At 38.7% G+C, this 21,954-nt stretch overlaps 2 protein-coding genes across 2 annotated transcripts; one reads left to right on the forward strand and one right to left on the reverse strand.

Moving 5' to 3' along the window:
- The first annotated feature begins 6,569 nt into the window (after positions 1 to 6,569).
- LOC130966781 (protein BONZAI 1-like) lies at positions 6,570 to 17,447 on the forward strand. Its single transcript, XM_057891604.1, has 6 exons — positions 6,570 to 6,696; positions 6,839 to 6,915; positions 7,001 to 7,138; positions 7,221 to 7,385; positions 7,649 to 7,699; positions 17,430 to 17,447. Exons 1-6 carry the CDS (start codon positions 6,675 to 6,677, stop codon positions 17,445 to 17,447), a joined length of 471 nt encoding a protein of 156 aa, XP_057747587.1. The 5' UTR covers positions 6,570 to 6,674.
- Positions 17,448 to 18,856: 1,409 nt separating this feature from the next.
- On the reverse strand, positions 18,857 to 20,907 carry LOC130970120 (magnesium transporter MRS2-3-like). Its single transcript, XM_057896113.1, has 3 exons — positions 19,905 to 20,907; positions 19,603 to 19,819; positions 18,857 to 19,213 (listed from the first exon to the last, which is right to left on the reverse strand). Exons 1-3 carry the CDS (start codon positions 20,846 to 20,848, stop codon positions 18,926 to 18,928), a joined length of 1,449 nt encoding a protein of 482 aa, XP_057752096.1. The 5' UTR covers positions 20,849 to 20,907; the 3' UTR covers positions 18,857 to 18,925.
- Between the last annotated feature and the right edge of the window lie 1,047 nt (positions 20,908 to 21,954).

The following is a 21,954-nucleotide window of genomic DNA, read 5'->3' on the forward strand; positions in this document are numbered from 1 at the left end:
TGCACTTTCTTAAAGCTTAACTAGTTTCTTTTGAGTATTTTGGATGCTTTAGTAGTTGAGGTGCTTGAGGTACATTTTGATGTTTATTACACTTTCTCTAACTCTTGTATATATGCCTTTCAGTTTATTATGTCTCTAGTTTAATTGTAGATTGTGATGAGAACTAGTTGATTGCACCTAGTTGTATTCCTAGATGTGCGATAAAGTGGTATTGTTTGGAAATAGGAATTTAACTTAGGAATTTTGGAAAACTTGCATCCAATCACAATTGCATATATATACATATACATATGCAAGAATAAGTTTGATCAAATTTTTCAGGAGCGTATCTTAAAAAAAAGAAGAAAATAATAATAATAATGTTTACATATAGAAGTACATATATATAAACTTTACTTTCTTTAGAATAATCCAGAAATTTAATTTGAGTTAAAGAAAATTTTCTTATGGAAACTTGCTTGGGAAAATATATTTTGTGAAGCTTATTTGATGAGCTAGAACATATTAACATGTGAGTTTTGAGTCTTATTGCATGTGATTGCATTATACAATCACTAATTCATTTCTTGTGTTTCTTTCTCTATGATGGTGATCTTTAATTTGTTCAATTCTTTATGTCTATTGTTCCATGTACACATGCATTTATATGATTGAGGCCCTCTTTTCAATTAACCTACTTACCCAAATGGCCACACTCCTTCTCTACCCTTGCTAACCAATTTGAGCCTTAATGAACCCTTTTGATTTTTAATTTAGCATGTTACCAACCTTAAGTGAAAAACCATTATATATGCACCTAATTTGGATCTTTGATTGATTTAAGTTGGTGAGGTTGTGTAATAGGTAAAATGTGGGAAATTAAGCATATTGGTAGATAGAAGTGGCTTTTGATTTCTCATTGTAAAAATCTTGGAATTCAGTATATGTCATGTTTTCAAGGATTGAATCATATGCATTAGCTCTTGCAAGGTTCTAAAAACCGGTTCGGATTGACCGGTTAAATCGGTTGAACCATGAACCGTGAAAAAATACAGCTCGGGCAAATAGAAAAATAGGAGATTTCGAAAATTGGAGTTGAACTGATGAATTGGCCAGGAACCGGTCGGTCAAACCGAACCGTGACCCGGCCAGTTTTTTTAATGAATAGCCAAATGTTACCGTTTCAACCTCTGCACTTAGCCAGTTAGCCCTAACTCCAACCTGATGCCCAGATCCAGCTTCCAGAAGTCCAGAACGCCTCTCTGGCTCTCTCACACGACAGGGCTCCTCCCAATGCTTATTTTGTCTGAGTACTTTTGGGGGTGGGGGAATTAATAGAATGAAAAAGCATTTGGCGAAGATAGGTGGAGATATTAAGAAATGTTCTAAGGTCCCTTATGACGTAGAAAAACAAATGGAAGGTTTATTAAAAGAGATACAGAAAAGTAAAAGTAGTAAAAGAAAAGCAAGTTTCAATAAAGAGGGTAGTGATGAGATTGAGAATGCAATTGACAAAGCAATAGCGCAAGAAGAACAACAAACTCCAAGTCAGTTACCAACTAAGCAGGTGATTGGAGGCGATCCCAAAAAGAAAGCAAAAACCATTATTCCTCCTATATTTGAAGAGTATCTTTGAGCACAAAATGGATTTACAAGCATTGGTTGTTGATACACACTTTACCGGACACAAATTAGGAAGGAGTGCTAATGGTAGAGTTGTGAGTACAATTATCCTAGACAATAAAATTTGGTATGATTGTTTTACTGCATGCAAAATTGTGAGTCCGTTGATTAAATTACTGAGGTTGGTAGATGCCGATGATAAAGCATCATTGGGAATTGTTTATCAAGGTATGCTGAGGTCAGAAAATGGAATCAAAGAAATGTTCAAGCATAGTAAGACTACATATCAACCTTACATAGAGATTATCAACTCAAGATAGGACAAACATTTGAAAAAAAATCTTCATGCAGCGGCTTATTTCTTGAATCCTGCTCGCTTTTTCGGTGAAAATTATAAAGAAGCACCTGATGTCATGCGAGATTTACTTGATCTTGTTACATTGCACTGCAAGGTTAATAATTTAGATTCAGTTTAGGTAATGAAAGAAATACACTTATATAGAGATCGAAAGGAAAACTTTGATAGCCCTGAAGCTTTTCGAGCTGGAAAAAAATTTCAACTTGGTAAGAGTATCTGTTTGATAATTACTTTTTTTAGTTATTTTATGTATTCATTTCCTTAATTTGATAACTAATAGTTAATGTTAGAATCGGGGTTTTTCACCTAAAACCGTTTTAATAAAATAATTGTAGTGCCCGGAGTAGATTTAAAATTTAGAAGTCTTAATTTAAAAATATAAATGTGAAACTTGATTTCAGTTAATTTTTCTGAGTTGGAAAATGTACCTTCTTCAAAAAGTTTTTGTAAAAAAGCGTACTAGCGCTTAAGCTGGCAGTACCTGCTCTAGTTTGTCCAGTACCACGTATTTTAGAAAATAAGGTTTTGAAAGTTGATTTGTTGTTTTGAAATAATAAAAATAATTTAGAATTGAAAACCGGGCACCGATCTTAAAGGTTTTGGCCCAAAGTGGGCCAAATAGACCTAAAACGCTAACGGATTGGACCGGACCCAAATTGGGCCCAAGCGCCAACATATATATGCATGTTTAATGAGCTTTCAGCTCATTTCTCACCTCCAAGAGAGAGAGAGAGAGCCGCGGATTAAGAGAGAAGGGAGAAGGAAGGGGGTGACACTATTCACTTCTACCTTTCGGGAGCCATATCTTGAGTTACGAAGTTCCGATTGACGAGCCGTTTGCGGCCACGCGAAACTCTCAACAAGCTATTCTTTTCTATTTAAAGAAATCTGGTAAGAAACCGAATCTCATGCTCCAGTTTCCCAGTACTAGTTCTGCACGTTTTTATGTTTGGTTTTTGAGTAGATTTTGTGGTTTTGGTTGTTTAGGTGATCTCTAGTAGTGGGTAATTATTGGATTTTACCTTTAATCTTGTTGTGCAAGGTAAGGTTTTACTAAACCTTTGTATTTAGTTATTTTGTGTATCTTAGGTTTTGATTTTGGTGATATATGTGTTGTTAGTTTGAGCTTTGGTATTTGTTGGAGTTGGTTGAGGCTTTGAATCAAGCTTGGTGGCTTCGTTTTGGTGTTTTAGTACGTTTGAAAATCGGCCAAGGTATGGTTTCGGTTTTCTATATATAATATGTAATGTTTATGGACACTTAAACTAGTTGACCCTAAGATAGGTTGAATGGTGTGATTGTATGGTTAATTGTTCATAAATGTAGGTTTGATGATGATTATTGATGAGTTATGTTGGTGGGTGTTGAGATTGGAAGATGAGTATTAATGATGATTTTTTATTGTTGGTTATTATTGATTATGGTAGTTGATGATGATGGTTGAAAATTATTGATGTTAATGATGTATTATGATGTTGATGAGAAAAGTGATGATTGGTGTTGTTGAATTGATAGATGTTGTATTGGTGTTGTGTGGAAGGAATTGGAATAATAATGATGACGATTGTATTATTTGATGATGAGTAATGATATTTGTGTATGTGGCTTGTATATAGGATAATGTTATTGTAATTGGGCTTATGGAATGAATTAAGGAATGGTTTTGATGAAGATTTGTATTGATTGTTGATGATGTTGATGGTTGATATTGATTATGAGTGTTATCATGGTTGTTGATATTGAGAAAATTGAGGATGAATGTTGATATTTGTTATGGTTGTTGAGAGTTGTTGGTATTGTTGATGATTATTAATGAGTTGTGTTGATTATGGTAAATGATGGTGTTGGTGTATGATGTGGGTATTGCGTAATGATGATTTTTTAGGATTGTTAATGATTGATGGGGTTTGTTGATGTTAATAAGGTTAATGGGAAGTGGAAAATGTGAATTAGGTTGGATTTAGAATTGTTGAATGGTTTGGAAGGTTGTGTGATTGAGAAAATGGTTGAAGTAGTGTTTGGTATAAATTTCGGGCTATTTTGGTATGGTTGAAATATGATTGAATTGGTATTGGATTGAGGTTTGTTTGGTTAAAATTGAGTTTTTGAGATTTTGGGTAAAAATAGATTTTTTGGTGAACTTTGATGGATCATTACTTGAGCCTCAAAGCTTGAAATTACATGAAACTTGTTTTAAATTAAAGATGGCTTTGAGAGCTTTAAATTGATATAAAGTTCATAAAATTTGAATTTTTGTAGAAGAAGTTATTATCATTCACAGTTTGGTATCAAAATCTAAAATTCTACAAAGTTGTAGAATTTTGTGATTTCTGGTATGTGCACACGCACAACCCGGTGCGTACGCACACCTCTGTGAAATCTATAACCTATGCGCGTGCATAGACCTGTACGCACGCACACGCAGAGGCAGGTAGTCTGTTTACAGCGTTAGCATAGCTTGTGCGCGCACATACTAATGAGGAATTGCAACCTGTGCGTGCGCACAACCCTGTGCGCACGCACACGTTGGGAAGGTCAGTCTGTTGGGGGTTCTCGCACGCCTTGTGCGAGCGAACAAAATTGCAAAATTTGGTACCTGTGCGTACACACACCCTTATGCGTACGCACACATTTTAAAACTCTCTTGGGCGTGCACACGCACACCCCTGTGCGTACGCACACGCCCTGTTTTTTAAACTTAAACATTGTTTTCAACTATTTTACCTTTCCAACAAGCTTGTAAATTTCTGTGACACCATTTTATGATTCTTGGGTTAGTTTTTGGGCATTAAAACATGGGAAGGGTCCTAGGAGGTTTGGTTTGGTATTTCTTTGAAAAGTTAGAAAATAGAGGTTTAGGTTTCTGGTGTATTGATGATGAGTCTGGTTGAGGGAGAAGGAAGAGTAGTGAAGTTGGTGATTTCTGGTAATGAATTGAGAAATTGATGAACCAATGAGTTCGGAATGGAATATTTATGATATTGGTGATGGATGTGATGAGTTGAAAACTTGGAAAGGAATGATTATGGTTAATGGAATGAGTTTGAGCGGAAGGGTGCTATGAGCACTAGCCTCTGAGATTGAATACATGATTATGATATGCATTGTGCTCTGTCGTAGGGTCTGTGGCAGTCTCCCGCCAATGTTCGGATGTAAGGTGTGAAGCTGGGCTTCTCACTCATATGTGTTGCTCAAGAGAAAGATGGTAGGGCACTTTCCCTCGAAATGTTTCCCTCTGAACGGAGAAGGTGGTAGGGCACTCATCCATTGAAAATTTTCCTTCTGAGCATGGGTCTCTCTCTGGTTGCAAGGTGGTAGGGCACTAACCCACGAAATTATGCGGCATCCAGAGGATGGTGGTAGGGAACTCTCCCTCGAAATGTTTCCCTCTGAAAGGAGAAGGTGGTAGGGCACTTATCCCTCGGAATTATTCCTCCTAAGTATGCGCAACAGAGAAACTAATCCAGGAGTTATCGTCCGAATTTTTTGTCGGGTTTGGCACATTAACCGACATGTGATATCACTGCCAATAGGACAAACATTCATCATATGCATCTTCTATATGCTTGCTTGCTTGCTTGCTTTGTTTACTTAAGCTTGCCTAATTGTATAACATACCTACTTGCTTCTTGAATTAGTTGCTGTAAATGAATATTACCTATGTTTTACTTGCTTGAATTTATCTTGTGATTGTCTGGTGCTGAGAAGGTTAGGTAGGCGGTGGCGATGGGATCGCACGGAGGTTAGGTTGGCGAAGGCTGTGGGATACAGCAGTGTGATTAATATTAGTTAGAATCCTTTAAGTTTAGAAAACCCTATTTATTGTTTAAGGTTTACGTTAATTATATTTGTTCTAAGCTTGAATATCCATATGCGATGTGAAGTTCTAGGATTGCCTTTGGCATCCCAGGGTCTTACATCTTACATTATTGGACACTATTACCATACTGAGAACCTCTGGTTCTCATACCATATGTTGTTGTTATTTTTCAGATGCATGTTGCAAATCCACCTCGGTGAGATTGCGGATATGGTGACAGAGAGGAGTATGGTTCCTCCTCGGTTCATTTCTATTTTACTTTGTTAAAGTTACTCTCACATCTCTTGTATATTTATCTATATAGCCTTAGAGGCTTACTTGAGAGATAAGTCGTATAAGCTGTTTTATGGAAGTATGAAAATATGGCCATGTTTTATGAGATTATATATGGAATAATATGTTGAACTTCATGATTTAGACACAGTGGAAGCTCTCTCATTTTTTCATTTTTATTATATACAGGACAATCCTTTGATACTAGAGTGTTATAACTTCAATACCAATGGCAAACATGATTTGATAGGGTAATTGGCAGTTACTTTTTAATTTCCTTCCTCTGTTTGTTCCTTTGTCTATCAATATACTTTCTAGGCTGAAATGCTTCTTTGTTTTATTAGAAAAGTGCAAAAGTCTTTGGCAGAGTTGGAGAAGCTTCATGCTAGTGGTCAAGGAGGAACTTTATTTTTGCTTACTGGTGGTGGTCGTAATTCTCATAACAAGGTTTTATTATAAAGTTTATTTGTGTCATGAATCCTTCTTTCTTTCTCTAAAAAGTATAAAACATATTTTTCTATAATACAGGTATTAAAGAGCCGGGTATATCTGGACAAATTTTCTGAAAGTGTCCAATATAGTTTCCTTGATTACTTGTCTGCGGGTTTTGAATTGAACTTCATGGTGGCCATTGATTTTACAGGTACAGCTCATATCCTCAAATGAAGTGTACCTTATTATTTTCTAGATTTCTGTAGTTGTCAACATGAGGGGCCTTAGATATACCTGGATGACAAAGGTTTATGCATTCTTAATCAAATATAAGTAACCTCCTGGTTTATCAGCTTCAAATGGGAATCCACGCCTTCCAGATTCTTTGCATTATATTGATCCTTCAGGACGGCCAAATGCATACCAGAAGGTGAGAACTGAGAAATGATCTTTAGTTTGAATCATTTGTTTTTCCAGCGATCCTTGTCTTGAACTTGTCACAACTTTATTTCTAGGCAATTGTTGAGGTTGGAGAGGTGCTACAGTTTTATGATTCAGACAAACGATTTCTTACATGGGGATTTGGTGCCCGACCAATTGATGGTCTTGTTTCCCATTGTTTTAACCTCAATGGAAGCAGTCACTATTGTGAGGTAGATATGCTACACCTGTTCTTGCTTTTGTTTTCACTTATCATAAAATAGTTCATCATGATTGAAGTTCTTTGTTTAACAGGTGGAAGGGATCCAAGGAATTATGATGGCATACACAAGTGCCCTGCTTAATGTTTCTCTTGCAGGACCAACTCTTTTTGGACCTGTCATAAGCAATGCTGCACTTACTGCCAGCCAATCTGTAGCAACTGGTGCAAGAAAATATTTTGTTTTGTTAATAATCACAGTGAGAAATATGAATTAGAATTTTTTTATTTCTCTCTAGAACTATGTAGCTGCAATTTACTCTTCCTGTAGTCTCTTTTCTTCCATGTCTCTTTCCGACGTGCGCCTTGATTCAGCCATATAATCATAGCAGAGCTAATCACTTTATATCTGTGTTGCATATGAGAAAAAATTCTTCTTTGTCGTGACTTCTAAGCCTGTGATGATTTTTTGCATCATCTTGCTTTTCCACTGCTGATGCTGACATTTAATTGACATCACTAGGATGGAGTGGTGACAGATCTCCAAGAAACAAAAGATGCCCTTGTTAAAGTGGTGCACGAAATTGCAATCACACTTTTGCAACCCCGCACAACTAACCAGCAAGTGCACTGGGTCGTCCAAGTAATACCTTACGTGAGTAAGGGTCGATCCCACGGAGATTGTCGGCTTGAAGCAAGCTATGGTTATCTTGTAAATCTTAGTCAGGATATCAGAAATTATCAGGATTGATTGTGAAAAGCAAAAGAACATGAAATAAGTACTTGTTATGCAGTAATGGAGAATAGGTTGAGGTTTTGGAGATGCTCCATCTTCTGAATCTCTGCTTTCCTACTGTCTTCTTCATCAAACACGCAAAGCTCCTTCCATGGCAAGCTGTATGTAGGGTTTCACCGTTGTCAGTGGCTACCTCCCATCCTCTCAGTGGAAATGTTCAACGCACCCTGTCACGGCATGGCTATCCATCTGTCGGTTCTCAATCAGGCCGGAATAGAATCCAATGATTCTTTTGCGTCTGTCACTAACGCCCCGCCCTCAGGAGTTTGAAGTTCGTCACAGTCATTCAATCATTGAATCCTACTCAGAATACCACAGACAAGGTTTAGACCTTCCGGATTCTCTTGAATGCCGCCATCAGTTCTAGCTTATACCACGAAGATTCTGATTAAAGAATCCAAGAGATATCTACTCAATCTAAAGTAGAACGGAGGTGGTTGTCAGGCACGCGTTCATAGTTGAGAATATGATGAGTGTCACGGGTCATCACATTCATCCGGGTTAAGAACAAGTGATATCTTAGAACGGAAGCAAGCATGATTGAATAAGAAACAGTAGTAATTGCAATAATCCATCAAGATACAGCAGAGCTCCTCACCCCCAACCATGGGGTTTAGAGACTCATGCCGTGGAAGGTACACAAAAAAACGTGTAAAGTGTCATGAGGTACAGATACAATGTCAAAAGATCCTATTAATAGTAAACTAGTAACCTAGGGTGTACAGAAATGAGTAAATGACGTAAAAATCCAGTTCTGGGTCCACTTAGTGTGTGCTTGGGCTGAGCAATGAAGCATTTTCGTGTAGAGACCTTTTCTGGAGTTAAACGCCAGCTTTTATGCCAGTTTGGGCGTTTAACTCCAAGTTTTATGCCAGTTCCAGCGTTAAACGCTGGAAATTCTGAGGCTGATTTGCCACGCCGGTTTGGGCCATCAAATCTCGGGCAAAGTATGGACTATTATACATTGCTGAAAAGCCCAGGATGTCTACCTTTCCAATGCCGTTGAGAGCGCGCCAATTGGGCTTCTGTAGCTCCAGAAAATCCACTTCGAGTTCAGGGAGGTCAGAATCCAACAGCATCTGCAGTCCTTTTCAGTCTCTGAATCAGATTTTTGCTCAGGGCCCTCAATTTCAGCCAGAAAATACCTGAAATCACAGAAAAACACACAAACTCATAGTAAAGTCCAGAAAAGTGAATTTTAACTAAAAACTAATAAAAATATACTAAAAACTAACTAGATCATACTAAAAACATACTAAAAACAATGCCAAAAAGCGTACAAATTATCCGCTCATCACAACACCAAACTTAAATTGTTGCTTGTCCCCAAGCAACTGAAAATGAAAATAGGATAAAAAGAAGAGAATATGCAATGAACTCCAAAAACATCTATGAAGATCAGTATTAATTAGATGAGCGGGGCTTTAGCTTTTTGCCTCTGAACAGTTTTGGCATCTCACTCTATCCTTTGAAATTCAGAATGATTGGCTTCTTTAGGAACTCAGAATCCAGATAGTGTTATTGATTCTCCTAGTTAAGTATGATGATTCTTGAACACAGCTACTTTATGAGTCTTGGTCGTGGCCCAAAGCACTCTGTCTTCCAGTATTACCACCGGATACATACATGCCACAGACACATAATTGGGTGAACCTTTTCAGATTGTGACTCAGCTTTGCTAGAGTCCCCAATTAGAGGTGTCCAGGGTTCTTAAGCACACTCTTTTTGCCTTGGATCACAACTTTATTTCTTTCTTTTTCTTTCTCTTTTTTTTTCCTTTTTTTTGTTTTTTTTTTGTATTCACTACTTTTTCTTGCTTCAAGAATCATTTTTTTATGATTTTTCAGATCCTCAGTAACATGTCTCCTTTTTCATCATTCTTTCAAGAGCCAACAACTTTAACATTCATGAACCACAAATTCAAAAGACATATGCACTGTTCAAGCATACATTCAGAAAACAAAAGTATTGCCACCACATCAAAATAATTAATCTGTTATAAAATCTGAAATTCATGCAATTCTTCTCCTTTTCAATTAAGAACATTTTTCTTAAGAAAGGTGATGGATTCATAGGACATTCATAACTTTAAGGCATAGACACTAAGATACTAATGATCACAAGACACAAACATGGATAAACATAAGCATGAAATTCGAAAAACAAGAAAATAAAGAACAAGGAAATTAAAGAACGGGTCCACCTTAGTGATGGCGGCTTGTTCTTCCTCTTGAAGATCTTATGGAGTGCTTGAGCTCCTCAATGTCTCTTCCTTGCTTTTGTTGCTCCTCTCTCATGATTCTATGATCTTCTTTAATTTCATGGAGGAGGATGGAATGTTCTTGGTGCTCCACCCTTAGTTGTCCCATGTTGGAACTCAATTCTCCTAGGGAGGTGTTAATTTGCTCCCAATAGTTTTGTGGAGGAAAGTGCATCCCTTGAGATGAATTTTTCCATCTCCCATGGCTCGGAGGTGGAAGCTTTTGGCTTCCCTTTTCTCTTTCTAGAGGTTTCTCCGGCCTTAGGTGCCATAAATGGTTATGGAGAAATAAAAAGCAATGCTTTTACCACACCAAACTTAGAAGGTTTGCTTGTCCTCGAGCAAAAGAAGAAAGAAGATAGAGAGTGGTGGGGTAGGTGGAGATCCTGTGGGGTCCACAGATCCTGAGGTGTCAAGCATAATTCATCCCTGCACCAAGTGGCGAGCAAAAATGCTCCTACTACCAATCCTGGCGTTAAACGCCGGGCTGGTGCCCATTTCTGGCGTTTAATGCCAGCTTGGTGCCCATTCCTGGCGTTTAACGCCAGTCTGGTGCCCCTTTCTGGCGTTAAACGCCCAGAATGGTGCCAGACTGGGCGTTAAACGCCCATTTGCTGCCCTTACTGGCGTTTAAACGCCAGCAAGGTTTTCCTCCAGGGTGAGCTATTTTTCTTCTTGTTTTTCATTCTGTTTCTGCTTTTTCAATTGAATTTGTGACTTCCCATGATCATCAACCTATAGAAAACATAAAATAACAAAGGAAAATAATAAATATAACATTGGGTTGCCTCCCAACAAAAGCTTCTTTAATGTCAGTAGCTTGACAGTGGGCTCTCATGGAGCCTCACAGATGTTCAGAGCAATGTTGGAACCTCCCAACACCAAACTTAGAGTTTGAATGTGGGGGTTCAACACCAAACTTAGAAGTTGGTGGTGGCCTCCCAACACCAAACTTAGAGTTTGACTGTGGGGGCTCTGTTTGACTCTGATTTGAGAGAAGCTCTTCATGCTTCCTCTCCATGGTTACAGAAGGAGAACCTTGAGTCTTATAGTTTGCACTGTCTGCAAGCCACGGAGCTTCCTGAATAGCAAACAATTGCTCATCTGGAAAGGTTTCAGAGATCTCAGTAGGAGGGAGGGATGCTCCTTCTACTGGTTCTATCCGGGATAGGTGATCAGCCACTTGATTCTCTATCCCTTTTCTGTCTCTTATTTCTATATCAAACTCTTGCAGAAGCAACACCCATCTTATGAGCCTGGGTTTTGAATCCTGCTTTGTGAGTAGATATTTAAGAGCAGCATGGTCAGTGTACACAATCACTTTTGATCCTACTAAATAAGACCTGAACTTGTCAATGGCATAAACCACTGCAAGTAACTCCTTTTCTGTGGTTGTGTAGTTCTTCTGTGCATCATTTAGAATACGGCTGCCATAATAAATGACGTACAGAAGCTTACCATGCCTTTGTCCCAGTACTGCACCAATGGCATGGTCACTAGCATCACACATTAGTTCAAATGGTAATGTCCAGTCTGGTGCAGAGATGACTGGTGCTGTGACCAGCTTAGCTTTCAGAGTTTCAAACGCCTGCAGACACTCATTATCAAAAATAAATGGAGTGTCAGCAGCTAGCAAATTACTCAGAGATTTGGCAATTTTTGAAAAATCCTTTATAAACCTTCTGTAGAATCCTGCATGCCCCAGAAAGCTTCTGATTGCCTTAACATTGGTAGGTGGTGGTAATTTTTCAATTACTTCAACTTTAGCTTGATCCACCTCTATTCCTTTGTTTGAAATTTTATGCCCAAGGACAATTCCTTCAGTCACCATAAAGTGACATTTTTCCCAGTTTAAAACTAGGTTGGTCTCTTGGCATCTTTTCAGAACAAGTGCTAGATGGTTAAGGCAGGAGCTGAATGAGTCTCCAAATACTGAAAAGTCATCCATGAAGACTTCCAGAAATTTCTCTACCATATCTGAGAAGATAGAGAGCATGCACCTCTGAAAGGTTGCAGGTGCATTGCACAGACCAAAAGGCATCCTTCTGTAGGCAAATACTCCAGAAGGACATGTAAATGCTGTTTTCTCTTGGTCCTAAGGATCTACTGCAATTTGGTTGTAACCTGAGTAGCCGTCCAAAAAGCAGTAGTATTCATGACCTGCTAGTCTCTCTAGCATCTGGTCTATGAATGGTAAAGGAAAATGATCCTTTCTGGTGACTGTATTGAGCCTTCTGTAGTCAATACACATGCGCCACCCTGTAACTGTTCTTGTAGGAACTAGTTCATTCTTTTCATTATGAACCACTGTCATGCCTCCCTTCTTAGGGACAATGTGGACAGGGCTCACCCAGGGGCTATCAGAAATAGGATAAATAATCCCAGCCTCTAGTAACTTAGTGACCTCTTTTTGCACCACCTCCTTCATGGCTGGATTTAGCCGCCTTTGTGGTTGAACCACTGGCTTAGCATCATCCTCCAATAGGATCTTGTGCATGCATCTTGCTGGGCTAATGCCCTTAAGATCACTTATGGACCACCCAAGAGCTGTCTTGTGTGTCCTTAGCACTTGAATTAGTGCTTCCTCTTCCTGTGGATTTAGAGCAGAGCTTATGATCACTGGAAAAGTGTCACCTTCTCCCAGAAATGCATATTTCAGGGATGGTGGTAGTGGCTTGAGCTCTGGTTTAGGAGGCTTATCTTCTTCCTGAGGAATTTTCAGAATTTCTTTTATTTCCTTTAGTTCCTCCAGATCAGGCTGAACATCTTTAAAGATGTCATCTAGCTCTGATTCAAGACTTTCAGTCATATTGACTTCCTCCACCAAAGAGTCAATAATATCAGTGCTCATGCAGTCATTTGATGTATCTGGATGCTGCATAGCTTTAACAACATTCAACTTGAACTCATCCTCATTGACTCTCAGGGTTATTTCCCCCTTTTGTACATCAATGAGAGTTCGTCCAGTTGCTAGGAAAGGTCTTCCTAGAATAAGAGTTGCACTCTTGTGCTCCTCCATTTCCAGCACTACAAAGTCAGTTGGAAAGGCAAATGGCCCAACCTTGACAATCATGTCCTCAATTATGCCTGATGGATATTTAATGGAGCCATCAGCAAGTTGGAGGCATATCCGGGTTGGTTTGACTTCTTCAGTCAACCCAAGCTTTCTGATAGTGGATGCAGGTATTAGATTGATGCTTGCTCCAAGGTCACACAGGGCTGTCTTGGTGCAAGCACCTTCTAATGTGCATGGTATCATAAAGCTTCCTGGATCTTGAAGCTTTTCTGGTAAGCTTTTCAAAATGACTGCACTACATTCTTCAGTGAGAAACACTTTTTCAATTTCTCTCCAATCCTTCTTATGACTTAAGATCTCTTTCATGAACTTAGCATAAGAAGGTATTTGCTCAAGTGCCTCTGTAAACGGAATCTTTATTTCAAGAGTCCTTAGATAGTCTGCAAAGCGGGCAAATTGCTTATCCTGTTTCGCTTGGCGGAGTCTCTGAGGATAAGGCATCTTGGCTTTATATTCTTCAACCTTAGTTGCTGCAGGTTTATTTCCTACAGAAGTGGTTGGAGAAGCCTGCTTAAGGGGGTTGTTATCAGCACTTGCAAGTGTCTGACCCCTTTGTGGCGTTTGAACACCAGATTTGGCTACCCATTGGGCGTTTAACGCCAACTTTTCCCCCTTTTCTGGCATTTGAACGCCAGAACTGGGCAAGGAATAGGCGTTTAACGCCAGCTTTCCTTCCCTCTCTGGCGTTTGAACGCCAAAAGTATTCCTCTCTGGGCTCTTACTGTCCTCAGAGGGATTTTGAACAGTGGGTTGGTTATCCTCTGTCAATTGTTCCTTATTTGGCCTTTTGCTCTTTTGAGCAGTGTTGTTCAGTATCTTCCCACTCCTCAGTTGAACTGCTTGACACTCTTCTGTTATCTGTTTGGATATTTGCTGTTTTGCTTGATTCAACTGCAGTTCTATGTTCTTGTTAGCAACTTTAGTTTCATGGAGCATCTCTTTAAATTCTGCTAACTGTTCTGTCATCAGGAGCAATTGTTGATTAAGCTCAATCATCTGTTCTTGAGGATTAGGATTAGTGACTACTGCCATGACTTCCTCTTTTGGAGAGAACTCATTGCTAGAGTATAAATATTGGTTTCTAGCAACAGTGTCTATAAGCTCTTGAGCCTCTTCAATTGTCTTCCTCATGTGTATAGATCCACCAGCTGAGTGGTCTAAAGACATCTGAGCTTTTTCTGTAAGCCCATAGTAGAAGATGTCTAACTGTACCCACTCTGAAAACATTTCAGAGGGGCATTTTCTTAGCATACCTCTATACCTCTCCCAGGCATTATAAAGGGATTCATTATTCTCTTGTTTAAAGCCTTGGATGTCCAGCCTTAGCTGTGTCATCCTCTTTGGAGGGTAAAAATGATTCAGGAATTTGTCTGATAACTGTTTCCATGTCTTTATGCTTGCTGTAGGTTGGTTATTCAACCACCTTTTAGCTTAATCTTTTACAGCAAATGGAAACAGTAATAGTCTGTAGACATCCTGATCCACCTCTTTATCATGTACTGTGTCAGCAATTTGTAAGAACTGTGCCAGAAACTCAGTAGGTTCTTCCTGTGGAAGACCGGAATACTGGCAATTTTGCTGCACTATGATAATGAGTTGAGGGTTTAGCTCAAAGCTGCTTGCTTTGATGGGAGGTATACAGATGCTACTCCCATATGCAGCTGTAATGGGGTTAGCATATGACCCCAAAGTCCTTCTGGACTGCTCAATTCCACTTAGGTCCATGATGGAGAAAGGGAAATGATATGGATTGCAAGTAGATTATTTATTTATTTATTTATTTATTTTTTTTAAAGTGACCGAAAAATATAAAATAAAATAAATAGAAAATAAAATAAAATTTCAAAAATTAAAAAAAATAAGATCAAAGCAAATTGAAAACTGAATCAATTAGTTAATTAAAAAGATTTTGAAATCAGCAATTGAAAAGATATGATTGAAAATTATTTTGAAAAAGATTTGATTTTTTTTTTGAAATGAGGAAAGAGAAAAACAACAAAATGACACTAAACTTAAAATTTTTAGAAAACTAAACACAAATTTTCGAAAATTTTAAAGGAAAAACACAAGGAGGACACCAAACTTAGAATTTTTAAAGAACAAGAAAGGACTAAAAACATGCAAATTCGAAAAATTAAAAGAAAACAAAGGCATGCAATTGACACCAAACTTAAAATATGAAACTAGACTCAAATAAAAGACTCTAAACCAACAAAAATAAAACAGTCCTAATCTAAGCAACAAGATAAACCGTCAGTTGTCCAAACTCGAACAATCCCCGGCAACGGCGCCAAAAACTTGGTGCACGAAATTGCAATCACACTTTTGCAACCCCGCACAACTAACCAGCAAGTGCACTGGGTCGTCCAAGTAATACCTTACGTGAGTAAGGGTCGATCCCACGGAGATTGTCGGCTTGAAGCAAGCTATGGTTATCTTGTAAATCTTAGTCAGGATATCAGAAATTATCAGGATTGATTGTGAAAAGCAAAAGAACATGAAATAAGTACTTGTTATGCAGTAATGGAGAATAGGTTGAGGTTTTGGAGATGCTCCATCTTCTGAATCTCTGCTTTCCTACTGTCTTCTTCATCAAACACGCAAAGCTCCTTCCATGGCAAGCTGTATGTAGGGTTTCACCGTTGTCAGTGGCTACCTCCCATCCTCTCAGTGGAAATGTTCAACGCACCCTGTCACGGCACGGCTATCCATCTGTCGGTTCTCAATCAGGCCGGAATAGAATCCAATGATTCTTTTGCGTCTGTCACTAACGCCCCGCCCTCAGGAGTTTGAAGTTCGTCACAGTCATTCAATCATTGAATCCTACTCAGAATACCACAGACAAGGTTTAGACCTTCCGGATTCTCTTGAATGCCGCCATCAGTTCTAGCTTATACCACGAAGATTCTGATTAAAGAATCCAAGAGATATCTACTCAATCTAAAGTAGAACGGAGGTGGTTGTCAGGCACGCGTTCATAGTTGAGAATATGATGAGTGTCACGGGTCATCACATTCATCCGGGTTAAGAACAAGTGATATCTTAGAACGGAAGCAAGCATGATTGAATAAGAAACAGTAGTAATTGCATTAATCCATCAAGACACAGCAGAGCTCCTCACCCCCAACCATGGGATTTAGAGACTCATGCCGTGGAAGGTACACAAAGAAACGTGTAAAGTGTCATGAGGTACAGATACAATATCAAAAGATCCTATTAATAGTAAACTAGTAACCTAGGGTGTACAGAAATGAGTAAATGACGTAAAAATCCACTTCTGGATCCACTTAGTGTGTGCTTGGGCTGAGCAATGAAGCATTTTCGTGTAGAGACCTTTTCTGGAGTTAAACGCCAGCTTTTATGCCAGTTTGGGCGTTTAACTCCAAGTTTTATGCCAGTTCCAGCGTTAAACGCTGGAAATTCTGAGGCTGATTTGCCACGCCGGTTTGGGCCATCAAATCTCGGACAAAATATGAACTATTATACATTGCTGGAAAGCCCAGGATGTCTAATTTCCAATGCCGTTGAGAGCGCGCCAATTGGGCTTCTGTAGCTTCAGAAAATCCACTTCGAGTGCAGAAAGGTTAGAATCCAACAGCATCTGCAGTCCTTTTCAGTCTCTGAATCAGATTTTTGCTCAGGGCCCTCAATTTCAGCCAGAAAATACCTGAAATCACAGAAAAACACACAAACTCATAGTAAAGTCCAGAAAAGTGAATTTTAACTAAAAAATAATAAAAATATACTAAAAACTAACTAGATCATACTAAAAACATACTAAAAACAATGCCAAAAAGCGTACAAATTATCCGCTCATCATAAAGCCTCTGACCTACCATTATCAATCCTTATCATTGGAGTTGGAGGAGCTGATTTCAAAGAAATGGAGGTATGAAAACATGTCGGCTTTTTATACATAACTGTTCCTCATGGGAACTGTGTGATCAGTATACCACAACTGGTTTTTCTTAGTTTTGCTACTCCTTTGAATAGATTTTAGATGCTGACAAGGGGAGAGATGCAAAAGTTCATTCGGACGTGTTGCTTCACGTGATATAGTCCAGTTTGTTCCATTTCGAGATGTTCAAAGTGGGTATCAGTTTGCATATTATGATGTAACTCCATCCTATTGCCTTCTAACTCAAAAAGTCTTTGCAATCTTCCCATTGCAGGTGGAGAAATTTCAGTAGTTCAAGCACTTCTAGCAGAATTACCTACTCAATTTTTATCGTACATGAGAAACAGGAATATCCAACCGACTCTCTAAGGCATGTAAAGAAGAAGCATTTTCAAACTACATAGTAAAACGTTCTATCCATTGATTGTTGTGCCATTTCAAGGCCTTCGCAGTATATTAAATTGAAATTTGGCTAAAGGGTGCAAACTCGCGCTTTGTGCTGAATGCTCATTTAATTGAAGGTCAAGAAGGGTTTGCTAGCCAACTGCATTTGTCCAAGATTTGTATCTGTCTGAGCGAGCTTTATGGGTAGGATTTCCTTTCCTTCTTGTACTCATGCTTTGTGGGTTTTGTCGCAGGTTCGTTCAGAACTACAAATTGGAGTTTGTTTTCTTCAAGCTCTGGGGAAAATTTTAGTCGTTCAGTGAACGTTGAAATCCAATAAGTGAAAATATTTGTGAATTGATACTTTGATGCAAGTTAGATCATTGATGTCTTTAGATGGAAATTGATTATATCCATGAAATTAGTAAAGGTTACTAGATGGAAATTTTAAATTTGTCATAAAAAAACAGGTGGGAGGGTGGACACAAGAATATGATTGACTCACCTTTGTAGCAATAAGGGGAGCAGGACATGAAGTTCCTTTGCATAGACCAAAACTTGCTCTTTCACTCTTCAAATCCTTCATAGCTGGAACCACCATGCCCACTCTTCAGCTTGTCAATGACTCCTAAAATATGCATCTCGAATGTAGTGCCTCTTGGAATGATCATTTGACAATTTATTTTCATTTTTCCAACTATGGATTTCTTATCCAATGAATAACTTCTCATACCACTTATACAGATGTATACCCTTTTTTTATCGCTAGAAATCGTGAGACTGTAATTTTTGTGTATGTGATCTTTGAAGTCAAGCAAATCTCATCATTGTAACAAGATCAATAAAATATACATGCTTTGAGATTTATAAAAATGTTAACAATTAATATTTTGTTACTCAATGATCAACGATTAATAACGTCTTTATTCATGTTTAATTTGTTTAAAATTTGGCAATTGATCAAAGTAAAGTAGGTAAACTATCAAAGAGCCAAATGTAACTGCCCCATAATTAGGTACTGAAAATGAAAATTAACTGGATATTCTCTTCCAATTTAAAGCTCAGGTAACAGCCATGAACCCCTCATTGTTCTTTCTCAAGCGTTTCTCAATTTATTTCACAATGAAAATGAACAAGTCTATGTACAGATCACAAATAACTGGCATGTTTCTACCATGTCCATAATGACCTTTCTTTCGATCTAGATAATATTTCCACAGAATATTGCGCAGAACGAATAAAATAGTTGAAGATCACAAATAGAAGTAGCAGCAGGTAATGTGGTAATGTTGCACTGTATTATTCGAATTTCAGGTGGATAAAAAAGGAGTGATTTTTGTATTGCATAACATTTCTTCTATGTGTGCACATAAACAGCGCGTGCAGCTACTCGAGCAAGCGTTTGTACTTGCACCAGGCAATGGCAACCACATACAAGAAAATGGTTCCAGCAGCACTGCCCCCAACAGTCCAGAAGAATTCTCCATTCCCGGTAATATTTGAATCAAATAGCTCAATATGAATGTTCATGCCAAAAATACCAGCGACAACGACAAAGGCACTCACTACCAGAGTTGCTGTGGTCAACATGACTCCCATTTGGAGCAGATGATTCTGTTTGTCATCCAGCATTATGTTGATGTAGTCCTCTGTGTCGTCCACGTATTCCCTTAGCTTCAACAGGATCACCACAACAAAACAACATCAAAACCAATCTTATCGTTAAGGTAACATGTAAATCACAAGAAGCTCACCAGACCAGAAATATGTTGGTTAAAATTTGTTTTAAGCATTTTCTTTGAAAAGACCATAGCCTAAAATTACCAAGGCACAATATTTGCCTCTATTACCCAAAAAGAGAAATTGTCCCTAAGATTTTGAATCTCTAACATGTTTGGATCTTTTGCAAGCAATAACAAGCGAAATCCTCAATTAGAAACCAGACAAGCGTCTCAATAATTCTTGGAAACGGGAATTAGTTGCTTATAAAACACAAGATTAAAAGTGTAAATGGTAGTTATAGGCAACGGATAAAGGCATGACAAAGAAATGAAAAGGCATACAGTAGAGAGCTTGTTGAGTGTGCCATCGATTTGCACAAAATATGCTTCCAGGAGCATCTCAAGCTCCTCCACATCAAGATGCTTAGTTGTGGTACTGTAGGTAGTGCTAGCACGGCTGTCCCTGCTAACTCCCACTAATAACCTGTCATCATCATGTTGATTATCGTCATCGCTTGCAACAGCTCCACCCTCTTCCAGTGATATTTCAGGAGGAATGCTGCTAAATGGAGAATTAGAATCAGTAAAGCAGTACTAACTAACAAGATTCAAGGCAAACAGAAAAGATTTACATGTACACGTGCCTGTCATCGACATCAAGCTGATTATGGTGGTCATTGTCAACATCATCATCATTTATAGAGGAGGCAGAAGAACTGTGGAGCTGTTGTAACTTGTCGGTGAGATACATCTCAGCCATATCGTCGTCGTCATCGAGCAAGTGTTCTAACTCATCCCTTACCTTCTGAACGCGACCAGTGATGGCAACAAGGCGGCTCTTAATTTGACGAACCCGTTCCAAATTGAGAGTACTGATCTTGGAAGTGAGCTTGTCCAAGGCAGGGTGGGCCTCCTGTTCCAGGGTTTTTGCCTCGTTCTCTAACACACTGCACGCAGCCTCCAGGCAGGCCTCCAGTGCCACAAACTCGAACGGCAGGATCTTCATGCCATCGCCGTTCTGGATACCATTCTGCTTCGATTGGGCTTTCACTTGCTCCCCAACGGGATCGGGATCTTCATCTTCATCCTGTTCCTCTCTTGATTGCCCTTCTTCCGAGTCGTACACTTTGCTTAGCTTGAAATCATCCGAAGCCGCAGCTGCCGCAGCAGCTCCCTGGACTTGGTGGTGCCGGAGGATCCTCAAGTGGAGCTCCTCCACGAAAGGGGTCACGGAGGGGTCCCGGGAGTTGAGGAGGAGGACCTCGTGGGCGGTGATGATGGCCTTGATGTGCTCGAGGTTGATCACGATGGCCCTCTCACGGCCTAGCACGGTCGAGGGGTAGGACAGGAGGGGGTCGAGGATACGTAGGTCACGGGCAGGGAGACCCGTGTGCCGCATGATGGCGTGCTTGCCGGTCTCCACAACCTGCTTCTGACCACTGGAATCGAGAAGCAGCCACGCCCTCACCCCGGTTCCCTTCTTCCTGCTTATCGGATTTGGAGCAACAGGAACCCCAATCCCATCCATCATCCCTGCCGCCGCTGCCGGAACCGGAGGCGGACCCTGACTCTGACCCCGAATATTCATCGGTTCGATTCCCTCCTTCACTTAATCAATTATTCAATTCTTGCCTTGTATTAATTGTATTCACCTGCTGAAACGATGTGGCTACATTAGGGGTAGAACCACACTAAAACAACTGGTGCTTCAACTGAAAAAACTGTTTTAGAATAAAATAATAAATAAATTATAAATAAACATCTTAAAATATAATTATAATCTAATATAAATCTTAAAATATCTTTTAAATTTAAAATACTACATAAAATATCATCAACTAAATTTATATGATTTTATTAAAATACATATTCAAAAGTTAAATAATAAAAAAATATCTAAATATTAAATACCAACATAAAGATTTATCAATCATCAAATGCATTGTTATCAAGAGGATTAGAATTGGCAGAGGATTAGAATTGGCAGGCAAGTTATTGTTCATAGATGCATTGGTCTCAGCAATTGCTTCTTGATTAATACTATCATCCATAACTGAAATTAATAAATCATTCACAAAATTAAAAACAGTAGCAGCACAGCCAGAAATAAAAAATTATCATTCAACACCAAACAGGACATTCAGCAACAAAACCACCATTACCAACAGCATTCAGCATTCAGCAACAAAAACACCATTACCAACAGCATTCAGCAACAAACAGGGCATTCAGCAACAAAGTGTCATCAATCAAATCCATATGATCTTTATCAAAATACAATCTCAAAAGTTAAATAGTAAAAATAAATATCTAAATATTAAAAACCAACATGAAGATTTATCAATCATCAAAATCCGTAAATTAGAAGAACCTTGTGACTGACCATTATTCGAACTATGTAGATTAGGATTAGCAGAATCATTTGAATTAGGAGGATTGGCAAATGAATTATTACTCAAACAGGCATGATCAACAACTGCTTCTTGATTAATACTTCCATCCATAACTAAAATCAATAAATCATAATCCAAATTAAAAACAGCAATAGAACGGCCAGAAATCAAATAATCATCCATAAGACCATAGAACAGAATCAGTAACAAATCCATTAATCAATTTCAGAATCAGTAACAAATCAGTAACAAAAGCACATATTAGAATAGAATCAGTAACATATCAGAAATCAATCACTAT

Source organism: Arachis stenosperma, chromosome 3 (genome assembly GCF_014773155.1).
Source record: "Arachis stenosperma cultivar V10309 chromosome 3, arast.V10309.gnm1.PFL2, whole genome shotgun sequence".
Classification (NCBI taxonomy): domain Eukaryota; kingdom Viridiplantae; phylum Streptophyta; class Magnoliopsida; order Fabales; family Fabaceae; genus Arachis; species Arachis stenosperma.

Coding starts and splice junctions, on each gene's coding strand:
- LOC130966781 (XM_057891604.1), top strand. CDS start 6,675: ATGGTGGCCATTGATTTTACAG. Junction 6,916..7,000: donor GGCCAAATGCATACCAGAAG/GTGAGAACTGAG, acceptor CTTTATTTCTAG/GCAATTGTTGAGGTTGGAGA. Junction 7,139..7,220: donor GAAGCAGTCACTATTGTGAG/GTAGATATGCTA, acceptor TTTGTTTAACAG/GTGGAAGGGATCCAAGGAAT.
- LOC130970120 (XM_057896113.1), bottom strand. CDS start 20,848: ATGAATATTCGGGGTCAGAGTCAGGGTCCGCCTCCGGTTCCGGCAGCG. Junction 19,820..19,904: donor CAGCTTGATGTCGATGACAG/GCACGTGTACAT, acceptor TCCATTTAGCAG/CATTCCTCCTGAAATATCAC. Junction 19,214..19,602: donor CACTCAACAAGCTCTCTACT/GTATGCCTTTTC, acceptor ATCCTGTTGAAG/CTAAGGGAATACGTGGACGA.